At 38.3% G+C, this 12,570-nt stretch overlaps 1 protein-coding gene across 1 annotated transcript in view; it reads left to right on the forward strand.

The window, feature by feature from the left end:
* LOC123522689 (arginine-glutamic acid dipeptide repeats protein-like) overlaps positions 1–10,817 on the forward strand; it is a 315,019-nt gene extending 304,202 nt beyond the window's left edge. Inside the window, exon 6 of the mRNA XM_045299211.1 lies at positions 10,753–10,817. Within this exon, the coding sequence (XP_045155146.1) occupies positions 10,753–10,817 (65 nt within the window). The remainder of the gene's footprint in view (positions 1–10,752) is intronic.
* The last annotated feature ends 1,753 nt before the right edge of the window (positions 10,818–12,570 follow it).

A 12,570-nucleotide genomic window follows, 5' to 3' on the forward strand; every position in this document is an offset into this window, starting at 1 on the left:
TGTCATATCTTGCCCTGTCCGACGTCTCCCTTCATCCACTTTTCGGTTGTCTGTCCCCCAGGGAGGAGGTCACACACAGTTCCATGTAATCGGTTCCCTCAACTCTATTGCGATTTTCAGTTTTCTTCTTAGCTTTACGGTTGGTGTCACTAACTTTCTTTGGAGCCATGGTCAGGATATTTTATATAACTACAGTACAAACGCGCGATGACGCAGGGTTAACGCATCACCACAAGCACTCCGTGTTGTCTGCGTGAGAGCAGCACTTAGGGCGAGGCAAGGCTCAACACACTGGACGCACACTCGCTCTTGGCCTGTGAGGGTTTCAACTTGGATTTTCGGTTTGACTATTGAGTAAAGTTACACTGAGCAGAATTTTTTTCGAAGCTTGCTGTTTTGAGTAGTTTGAGTTTGGAACTGTTTAACCATCCAGGTATTACTGTAGGTATGTATGAAGAATATCTATGAAGAAATAAGAGAATAGATTTAAGATTTTATTCTGAGGTAGAGAGTAAAATTCTAGCTAATTTTATGGGCTTAGATAATTAGCCACAAAATAGAAGTTCCATGACTACTTGCTTAACTACTTTGTTCCCTGACTACTTTGTACCTTCTGGGGTTTTTTTGTCTTTCAGAAGAAAAAGACAGTCACATGTTCTGAGAGTCTTTTATGTAAAAATGGTAGACTTTGAGTAAGGGAACTGAGACAGATAATGCTTCTTTAAGCTTTTTTCTTCTGAAAGTAATGAAAGTGTAAAATAACTGCTTTCTTTGGGTGAAGAGTATAGTTTTTGCACTACAGGGGACAACATTGGAGACACAGTTTGGAAATTCTGCCCAATCTAGCTCCACCAAATGGGCAAAACAATGAAGTCCACGAGGAATCCTAAAATAGACTATGGGGACAGGGCAGGGCACCTTATCAGATTCGACCTGGAAAACACTCATAAAGGTCAATAAACAGACCTAGAACTCTTAAAAAAAAAAAAAAAGAATATGGTTTTTAAAAAGTCATTGGAGTTTGCTTCCTTTTAGCTTACCAATGATGTAAAAACATTTTCTGTTATAATCTTCATATGGTATTCAGGCAAACCATCTGGAGTCTCTTGTGCAAAGCTAAATAGCTAAAGCCATTTAATTATTTCAAGGCAAATTAGTAGCAACTTCTATAGGGCAGGTTTTGGCAGACTTTTTAGTAAATATTTTCAGCACCATAGGCTGTATGGTCTCTGTCTCAGCATGCTCAGCTCAAGTCAGTATAGTGCAAAGGTAGCATAGACAACATGTAAGCAAGTGAAGGTGGCTGCCTTCCAATAAAGCTATGTTTATGGACCCTGTATTTTTCATGGGTCACAAGATAATCTTGTTTTGATTTTTCTTTTCAATGACTTAAAAATGTATAAACCATTCTTCCTGCATGGCTCATACTAGAAGGATAGTTGGCTGCATTTGGCTTTAGGACGGTTATTTTGTACCCTGCTTTGGAGAAAGGTGCGTGTATGATTGAATTTGGCTTCTTTACAGGACTTGAAATTTTTTTTTAGAGAATTCCTGTTTTATAAGCCTACTACAAAATGCTCTAGCTTGAGACCAGAGGAGGTACACTGGTACAGATAGGAACTGAAAATACAGGGAATCCAGGACGGATGAGCCCTATAGGACCAGTGGTGTGAGTGGCAAAACAGGGAGGGTAAAGGGAGAATGGGTAGGAAAGAGGGAACCGATTACATGGAACTGTGTGTGACCTCCTCCCTGGGGGACAGACAACCGAAAAGTGGATGAAGGGAGACGTCGGACAGGGCAAGATATGACAAAACACCCATTTATAAACTATCAAGGGCTCATGCAGGAGGGGGGAGCGGGGAGGGAGGGGAAAAATGAGGACCTGATGTCAGGGGTTTAAATGGAGAGAAAATGTTTTGAGAAACGATGTACAAATGCGCTTTACACAATTGATGTGTGTATGGATTGGGATAACAGTTGTATGAACCCCTAATAAAAAGTTAAAAAAGAGAAAAAAAAAAAGCTCTAGCTTGTTATATCTTTGTGGAAGTGGCTTTCTTGTCTTGAATTGGCAATGTGGGACAAAGAAAATTAAAGGAGGGCTACTAGATTGATAGCTATGAGGCTGCGAGATAAAAATGTGAATTGGCCCTGGGACATTTTCTTATCTTGCTTTGTATTATTTTCCCCCTATTTGTATTCCCTATTTCTCAAGATAAACTTGTCTCTTTGATTACAGCAAATAAATTTTAAACAATTTATAGAGTTCAGTTTTACAAAAAAAGAGAGAGAGAGAGAGAGAGAGAATTGACTAGTCAACTTGTTTTTACATAGTTGTTTAAAATAAGCGTATTTCCCAGAGGCTTTTCAGATTCATGGTGGCACAGCGAGGAAGAGCTTGGTTGTTAACCTATAGGTTGGTAGATCAAACTCACTAGCTTCTGCATTCAAGAAGGATGGGACAGTTGGCTTCCATACAAATTACAAACTTGGAAACCCCAGCTTTACTCTTTGAGGGTTGCTGTTAATCAGAAATTGACTAGACGGTGAGAGGTAATGCCATTTCAGACTTGTGAATCATTTTTACTCCATTAAGTATTTTTAAGGAAGAACCAGTTCTCCCAAATACTGAGAAAAAAACCTAGATGAATTTATTGTGACTAGGTTTATAAGCAGATAGTTTCTCATGGTGTTTAATTTGCATAGATCACTATACCTTTACTTGCAACCTAGGCGCAGGAGTAAGGAGTTCTGGTGATGTAGTGGTTTATGCATTGAGCTGCTAATCACAAGGTCACCAGTTCAAACCCACGAGATGCTTCTTGGGAAGAAAGATAAATCTCTCTACTCCTGTAAAGATTTACAGTCTCTGAATCCAACAGAGGGCAGTTCTATGTTATATAGGGTCGCTAAGTCAGAATCAACTCAGTGGTAGTGAATTGAGTAAGTTAAGGGCTGGAATAATAACATTATTATATTTTCACTATTTTATGGCTAAATACTTTTTTGGGCTAAATTGTTTTGTTATGTGTTATTTTCATTGAAGAGAAAGGTAACTGTTTTACAAAACTTTCTTCTTTCATTTTCTCTTGTTAGCTCTGAATGAGTTGTCAGCTGGGTTATTTTCAAAGGCACCGATGATAAGTGGTCATTTTGTTACTAGATAATCTGGCCTAGTAGGTGCTCAATAAATACCTGGTAGACTGACATTTGTACACCTGATTCCTGTTGCTCAGGAATCCACCCTTATTCTCAGCATCGCTATGTCCATTATTATTTTTTGCACTGTCTGTTATTAAAGGAAGTTTGTATTACTTGCAGGATCACCTCCAGTAATAGCAGAAATGAATTGCAGTGCCCTCCAACCCCCAGGAATGTTTATTTCTTTTTTCTTCACTCTAATTTAAAAATCGTTGGTGTGTAGTGGGGTGGGGTGGGGTGGGGAGGAATGTTAAGCTAAGCTTTACATTTTTCCTTTCAACTTTTATCCATATAAAAAGTTTATTCCCTTCCACCAAAAGTACTAGGGGTCCAGTTTATATGTGCACAGGATCATTCCCAACAAAGGTGTTTAAACATGCCTGTGCAATCAGTGGATGGCTGCAGGTGAGTTCTCTCAGTAATACACGTAGCTGTTGGGTACGTGCCTTATAAAAGAGGATACTACCAAACCAAAACATCATTGCAAAGATCAACAAGCTGAAAGAACTGATTGTTTCATCTATATTTTAGAAAGATTGAAACTAATGAACACAATTGTATGAAACAAATTATAACCAGAGATCTTGGACTTAACTATATGGACCAGAGAGCAAGGTCCTATTAAAACAAATGTCTTCTGGGGGGTTTTATTGAGCCATTAAATATAATGCAGAGAGGTTAGCTCAGAAGGGTATGGTAATTTTTGGCGAATCCAAAGGGGGAATTCTTGATAGATTTTTGTTCTCCAAGGACATGGAATGATTACAGAGGTTTATTATGAAGAAGTTTTAAGAAAATAGAAAACTGCATTGGTTAGAAAAGGCCAAGGAAGTTGCACTGAGGAATCTTCTTTTCTAACACGACGGTGGACTTACTCTTTTGTTGAAGGTAGCAAGGGCTATTGGGTAGCAAGAATTTCTTTTGGGGGGGGGTAGCAAGAATTTCTTTTTTTGGGGGGGTAGCAAGAATTTCACTGGGAAAATTTACTCATCCTACAGCCCTGATTTTTGCCTCTTCCGATTTCTTTTTGTCTCAATGTTAAAACAACATTGAGAAAAAGAACTTGGTTTTTAGTTGTTTGAGGATGCCCAAACTGCTGTTTTGACATGGTCTGAGTCAAAGAGTGCAGTATGCTTTGCGTAGGGCTTAGAGAGATGGAAACAGTACCTTCAGAAGTCTCTAGAGCTAGATGGAGGTTGTGTCAAGAAACAATAGCTTCACTTTTTGATATTTTTATTTAAAGAAGGTTTCTTTTATTTCGTAGCAATCCTTTTTGACCCAGCTTTGTAAAATAATCCATGGGCACATGAAAGGGGATCAAATAAATGTAATGATAAAACATGGAGGACAAAAAAGAAAAAAGAAAAAAAAACTAATAACGTTAGTACTTAGCAGCCTTCTCAAAGATCAAAGTCTGCTCAGTTGTGTGAATTCATTTTGTTTCCAGGAACTCTGAAGCAAAGCTTGTCCATTTCATTCACTAAGGAGGACACTGATGTATAAATTTGTCTTTCAAGTTGATTCTTGTGTTTAAAAGGAGGCCAGAAAGCTTTTTGTCCCTTAGCCACCATGAATCAAAAGGGAAACCAAGTTCCTTTGTTGCTGCTTTTGTGTAAATTGTAATATTGTAGCATTTCCTTCCCAAAGTTTATTCCCAGAAGAGGAAGCACCGCTACAGTTGTGAAATCTATAGTCATGTCCAGTCTTACTGCTTTGTTGTCACCTTGCCGGGCAATCCCCTCTGCCTACCATATAAGCTACAGTCGCTTCTTGTATTTTCATTCTGTATGTCAATGACTATGTGACAATATTAGTGAGTGGGATGTGTTGGGTTTTAATTTCTAGGTAAGTATTTTTGGCCAACACGGAAAGAGCTCTGGATTAAAATGAGAGGATTTCTATTTTAATCCTGGCTTTGTGACATAGCTTTGTGACTTCAACTTGAAGTGGCAGAACCGTTTATTGCAAATACTAATCACCTGACATCCAGAGAGAAAAGGGGTACAAAATTGAGAGTCTTTCTCAGTCTAAGTAGAAATTTTCCAGAGTAAAACTTTTCTCAGTGAATCTGAATTGAGTTTTTCAGGGTGTAAAAGGAAGATCAAACATGAAATTAAATATAAGTGTGTACATGCTTATTTCTTTTTCTCTGGTTTATTGGATAGATTGATTGGGTTCTCAGATTACTTTCAAGTATTAGGAAGAGAATTAAAGAGCCATCTCTAGGCACACTAGCAATGAAAGAACTGTTTGCTTTGTAAATGTTTCCTCTAAAGGATAATGTTTTATTGATGATAAAAGGATATGGATGATTGCGATGTGACTGTACTGGCACACAATGACCTGGGCAAACATTTCTAGGTTGCTTTGGCCCCTGTCACAAGGAATTATCAAGTATTGATTCATGAGAAATTTGTATTGATTATGGATCTGTGGAGAGGGGGTAATACATGATATCTTAAAAACCTCAACTGTTTGAAGGATGATTTTTAACGTTCCTATCACATATGTTCCTCTTCAAGTGATAACTTGAGGGAAAGTATATTAGGATAGGTTAGGTTCTATGAGGGACTTTAAACGGTTTGTGAAAAAAGTATGTTATCTCTAAGTCCCATTTTATAAAAAACTCTATGAAGCCCCTTCATAGGCATTCATATTACAAGAAGATGTTTTGAGTTGAATTTTCTGGAAGCCCAGGATCAAAGATCTTTAAGGTAGCTTTTTAAGCTTTCTAATTACTTTCTTTTCATGCTGAATTACTCTATCTCCTTGTCCTGGGCAGCAGCCAGAATCATAAGTTTAGAAGTTGAAATGGCGTGCTGCTGTCTATATACAATTCTCCAGCTATTTTTAGTATTTAAAAATGTCTTTAGCTCCTTTAAGTTCCGCAAGGAATTCCTTAATGTCACAGAATGCTTAAGACTTGTTTCCTGGCTTTAACTTACTGTTATTTTTTATGTGTGAAATAGCTTCAACCTATAGCATTGTTTGGGTTTTGTCTCTACATGTGTCATACTTCTTTAAACACTATAAGTTGTTAGCTTATTCACTTAGACATAGAGTTTTAATACATTAATTGACCCAGTACGTGGGAAAGAGTTTCCAACAGTAAGTTCTGTAACCCCTGACTGAATAAGATATTCTCTGAGCCCTAGAATACTCATTTTAAAATAATTTTTCTTTGGTGCTAATTTTTCACACATAAAAATTTAGAAAAAATTAGAAACCTAGCACAGTTTTCATATGTGGATATAGCAAAGCTCCCTCATGAACATTGTATATGACTAGTTGTATGAGTGTGAGGCTGACTGAGCCAGGCAGTATTTCATTCTGTTGTTACACAGAACGTCTCGGTGAGTTACGGCTGACTGTGCAGCACCAAACAACTAGTAGTACAATTGTCAGAGGAAATCCGTATTGGTACCAGAACCAGTGACCCAAGGGGGACCTTACTGGAATTTTACTATTGTCGGGGTTGGAATTGACTCAATTTCAGTGAATTATTTTTATCACCCTTATTTTTGATTATTGTTGTTCCAGGATCCCATCTGGGACTTCACATTATATTTAATTGCTATTTCACCTTAGTCTCATGCCATCTAGAATGGTTGATTCGTTTTTTCTTGTTTGTCATGAGTTGGACGTTTTAAAAGAATACAGATCACTTTAAAAGTATTTTGTTTTGTTTTAACTCAAATGTCCTGTTCCCCCCCCCCAAAAAAAAACCCCCACAAATATTCTTTAATTTACTTTTAACTGGAGTGTCCACATGATTGGACTGAAATATTTGGGCAGGAATACCACAGAAGTTATGTATGTCTGAGTGCTTCTTTGACATGGTTCGTGATGTTGATGTGTTTTGGTACTGGTGATGTTGGCCTTGACTATTTGGTTAATGTGATTTCTGCTAGATTTCTCCATTGTATAGCCTCTTCATTCCTAGGGTTAACAATGGACTCTGGGGAGTTATTTGGAGACTGCAAATTGTGTTGCTCCATCAACCTACTGAGTTAGCATCTATGAGTGGATCTCTTCTGTAACAGCTTGTTACTCTGGTACTTGACTGCTAGTGCGCACGCGCGCGCACACACACACCTCTAAAATATTAATTGATTGTGCTTTATGTTAGACTGGCCTCTCTAGAGAAACAAAAGCAGTGATGCATACACAAGCGGGCAGTGGTGAGGGACAGAAAGGTATCTGCGTACACCTAACTATCAAACCACTGAAAATCCTTGGCAAGCCAAGTTGACATACAACCCCAGCTATCGTAGTTCTATTTAAGGAAGAAATCCCTTCAATCAATAAGATTATATCATGGGTTAAAAAAAAAAAGATTATATCATGGAAAATTTACAGATTTTTATTTTATTCTGTGGACTATAATTTAATGCTGTCATTATTTGTTTTGTTACTCAAATGATTTAATCTTTAGCCATTAGAAACTACTTGGGGTTGGTCCCCTCATTCTTTTTGACACACCTTCATCTTCTTTTAAAATCTTATTTTCTGGCTTTACAAATTATTCCAGGCTCATCTTTAATTTTTCCTGCTCTGTGTTGAAATCAGCCATTCTCCAAGAAGCCCTAGGTCCTTTTGTTGGATAATGATATTTGGAAACTAGCTTTTTTTCTCTGTGGATAGGGATTAGAAAATAAATGTATGTATACTAACTTGTACGTGTATTCAGCCATCTGTCCAGCCATTCATTATGAGGCTTGGTGGATAATTTGATTGGATCCAGTGAAATACCACAAGGTTCATTTTATTCTTGCTTCTTATTCCTAATTAGTCAAAACTGCCTATGTGAATTCTATCGTACAACTGGGGGAGTTGGTTGTATTACTGTTAAGTGTGTTTGTTATTTGTTAGTGTAGGCGTTTTATATTCTTGCTCCCTCCTTTGTGTATGTGTGTTTGTAGAAGCAGGAATGGAGAATCTGTTGGCTGTGTTTCTAATTGAAATCTTTGCTGTGTTTTTAATCGTCAGGTTGATTTCAAAAGATAGAGCCTTCAATCCTGTCACCGTGTTTCCATTCCCCATTTCTGTTGTTCTCTCTCCCATTCACGTCCTATTGGTAACTAAGCTGTTTATTTTCTAGTTTATCCTAACTTTATTTTATTTACTGTTAGCCTCATATCAAATTTTATTGTCATAGACTGATTTACATAGTACATGTTTAGGACTTAATGTTTGACTAACTTGTGGTTTCCATCTCTTCTTTAAAATAGTTTTATTGACACTTAATCTACACATCACACATTTCTATAGTTCAGTCATATCAAGAAAAGCTGTACAATCATCACCACACCACCCCATGGTTAAATAATTTTTAATATGAATTGTGTAATCACTATCAGTTCTAGTGAGTGCTCCCTTTCACATACATTATTTGTTTCCACCACCCCCTCACTCTCCCTGTCACCCACCCCAACCCCACCACCCTTATAAACCCTTGCATCAGTTCTTATCTCTATGCCTCTACTCCTTGTTTGCTTCGCAAACTGGAAAACCCAACAGAAACGATAAGAAAACCAAACAGAACTATCCGTGTCTCCTTAGAAATGGAGGTGCTCCTCTCCCCTAGTCTTGGCTTGATTTTTCAGGTCCTTATAGTAGTGGACTCATACAATCCTTTTGCGATGGACTTACTTCAGTCTGTATAAGGGCTTCCAGGTTCTTTCATGCCATGTGGTGTGTCATGCTTTCATCATTATTTTTTTTAGGGATGCATATTATTCTGTTGTGCGTATGTACCATAGTTTATCCATTCTTCCACTGTTGGGCATTAGAGCTGCTTGCTGTTGTGAACTGTACTGCTATTAGCATGGGTGAGCATACCCCAACTTGTGTTGTGTCTCTTATTTCCTCAGGGTATATGCCTAGTAGTGGTATTGCTGGATCATATGGGATTTCAATTCCCAGTTGCTTTAAGTATCACCATATTGTTATCCACAGTGGCTATATGTATTTAAAAGTCCACCAACAGTGTATACGAATTCCAATCTTTCCACATCCTCTCCAATATTTGTTTGCTGTTTTTTAAAATTTGGGTTAGCAATATAGATGTAAAGTGGTATCTTACAGTGATTTTAATCTGCATCTCCCTGATGGCTAGGGATTGTGGGCATTTTTTCATTTGTTTATTAGCCATTTGCACTTCATTTTTGGTGAATTGTCTGTTCATATCTTTTTCCCATTCATTGGGCCCCTTGTTATATTTTCTTATTGAGCTGTTTTAGAGTTCTGTACATTTTGGTAATTAGCCCTTTGTCCAGTGTGTTGTTGGTAAATTTCCCCCCAATCGGCGTGCTCTCACTTCACTCTCATTAGGTAGACCTTTAATGTGCGTAAGTGATTTTATTTCGGCATGTCCCAATCATCTAATCATCTATCTTGTCTTCTGCTGTGTGTGTGCCTCCTGTATCACACGTTGTAGTCGATGTGTGCCCTGAAGTAGGGCCCTTCAGTTTGTTCCAGCCTTCGCATCTGTATTAGTCTAGGTACTTTAGAGAAACAAATCCACAGCAACTCATGTATAAGAGAGTTTTATGTAAAGAAAGTGTGCATCACGAAAACATCCCAACCCAATGCTGCCCAAGCCCACAAGTCCAACATTAACCCATGAACCCAACACCAGTCCACAAAGTCCTCCACCTCACAAAACAGAGGCAATGATGCTGACTGCAGGAGGAAAGCTGAGTCAGTGAATGAATAAGCATCTCAGCACTAGCAGGGGTCTCCACAAGGCTGCTCCAGCACCCAGGGCTGCATCGGGATAGGTCCATGTAACTTCTCCTTGGGGATGTCTTGCAGGAAGTCAATCTTGCAAGCTGAAGCAGGGAACTGCTAAGGCAGCTGCACCCTTGTCTGACCATCACAAAGCAAGAGACCCGAGAACTAGAAAGGCGAGGCTCACCACCCATTTATCCCTCCGCCTTTCAATTAGCCCCACCTGTGATTATGGGCCAGGTTGGCACAATTAACTAACTCAGCATCGATGTTCCTGAGAGCTTTGTGGTTTACAGTTAGGTCTTTATTTCATCTTGAGTTCATTTTTGTTCATGGGAAAGGTATGAATTGTATGAAGAAGAATGCAGCATCAAGATCAGTACAAGGCTTAATAACAAACTACAATATGCAGATGACACAGCTTTGCTTGCTGAAACTGAGCAGGACTTGAAGGACTAGCTGAAGATCAAAGATTGTAGCCTTCAGTATGGATTATGACTCAATGTAAAGAAATACCAAATCCTCACAACTGAACCATCATGATAAATGGAGAAAAGATTGAAGTTGTTGTGGACTGGTTTGTTTTACTTAGATCCATAATCAGTGCTCACAGAAGCAGCAGTCAAGAGATCAAGAAGCATTGCATTAGGTAAATATGCTACACAAGGTCTTTTTAAAGTATTGAGAAGCATGGAAATTAACTTTGAGCACTAAGGTGTGCCTTACCCAGGCCTTGCTATTTTCCATTGCTTCATATGTAGGAGAAATTTGGATATTGAGTAAGAAAGACTAAAAATTTATGCATTTTCGTTTCAGTTGTAGTGATGGAAAAGAATCTTGAATGTACAGAAGAACAAGCATCTGTCTTTGAAGAAGTGTAGGGAAAATGATTTTTAGAGGCAAGGAAGGAGAAACGTTGTCTCATGTTCTTTGGACATGTTTCACGAGAGACTCTTCTTTGGAAGAGAACATCATGTTTCCTAAAGTATGGGACAGTGAAAATGAGAAACGCTGTCACTAAGATAGATCAACACTGGTTACAGCATAGGAATAATTCATTGCGAGGCTGGCGCAGGACTGGGCTGTACTGTGTATTGATGTTCACGGTGAGGTGGAGCTGACTTGATGGCACCCCCACACCAAGATTGAGCAAGTCCTATTATTTGGGGAAATACAAACTAACATGTTTTTAAAACAATAAATTGACATGTTTTTTAAGCAATGAACAATGGCATGCATTTAAAACAATTAACTGCACTAAAACACAGCAATAGAAATAAAATAGTTTTAAAATAAAATAAATAAAACATAGTTACAGTAGTTAGATCCCCAGTTTAAACTTGAAAAAGAACTACAAATTAAAAGAAAGCAGAGGGCTTCGACAAGTTTTAGGGAAAATCCTGTTATCTCTTTTTAAAAATTTATTCTTTTAAAAAATTTTATTGGGGGCTTGTATAACTCTTATCATAATCCATACATACATCAATTATGTCAAGCACATTTGTATATTTGTTGCGATCATCATTCTCAAAACATTTGCTTTCTACTTGAGCCCTTGGTACCAGCTCCTCCTTTTCCCTCCCTCTCCACTCCTCCCTTCCTCCTAAACCCTTGATAATTTATAACTTATTATTATTTTGTCATGTCTTACACTGTCCAATGTCTCCCTTCACCCATTTTTCTGTTATCTATCCTCCAGGGAGAAGGTTATATATAGATCCTTGTAATCTGTTCCCCCTTTCAGCTGCACCTTCCCAGTATCTCCACTCTCAGCACTGGTCCTGAAGGGATCATCCATCCTGGATTACCTGTGTTTCCAGTTCCTATCTGTACCAGTGTACATCCTCTGGTCTAGCCAGATTTGTAAGATAGAATTGAATCCCGTTATCTCTTAATTACAATTTTTCAGGAGCGTTTTAATTGTCCCTATGTATATTATGACCAAGCGAAATTTATTTCAGGAATATTATTAGGAGCTGTCAAGTTGGTTCTGACTCACATAGACCCTAAGCACAACAGAAAAAAAACACTGCCCAGTCCTGTACTATTTGTATAGTTTTTATGCTTGATCCCATGTTGTAGCCACTGTATCAATACATCGTGTCAAAGATGTTTTGTTTTTCACTGCTCCTGCATTTTAGCAATGTGTTTCACCTCTTTAATGTCTAGGATATTGGTCCTTATGTGTAGCTTTTCATTTCTGATGACTTTTTTCCACTTTGTGTATTATATATTCTGATTATTCATGGATGTGTGCAACCATGTCCTCTCATTTTGAGTTCTGCTCCGTTAGCAAGGGAAAGCCCCGGTGTTTGGCTGCATCTCTGTCATGAAGTTGACTTTGCTCTGAGGAGGCAGCTTTTGTCTAGCCGTGTTTGGAGTGCCTTCTAACCTGCGGGACTCTAATCCGGTCCCTATGCCAGTAACCGTTTCTGGTCCCTATGCCAGTAACCGTTTCTCTGCTCATCAGAAGATTTTAAGTTGATAATTTTCAAGAAGTTGACTGCCAAGACAGGAGGGCACACTGACAGATGAATGGGACTCAATAGTGTTGGGGCAAGGCCATTAGGTTGAAGCCAGGGATGCTACAATACACTGGGCAACTCCTCATATTAATTCTTTCTTTTTTTTTTT

The sequence above is a fragment of the Echinops telfairi genome, unplaced genomic scaffold, assembly GCF_000313985.2.
Source record: "Echinops telfairi isolate 266 unplaced genomic scaffold, ASM31398v2 ScPeMD7_7457;HRSCAF=8495, whole genome shotgun sequence".
Lineage (NCBI taxonomy): Eukaryota > Metazoa > Chordata > Mammalia > Afrosoricida > Tenrecidae > Echinops > Echinops telfairi.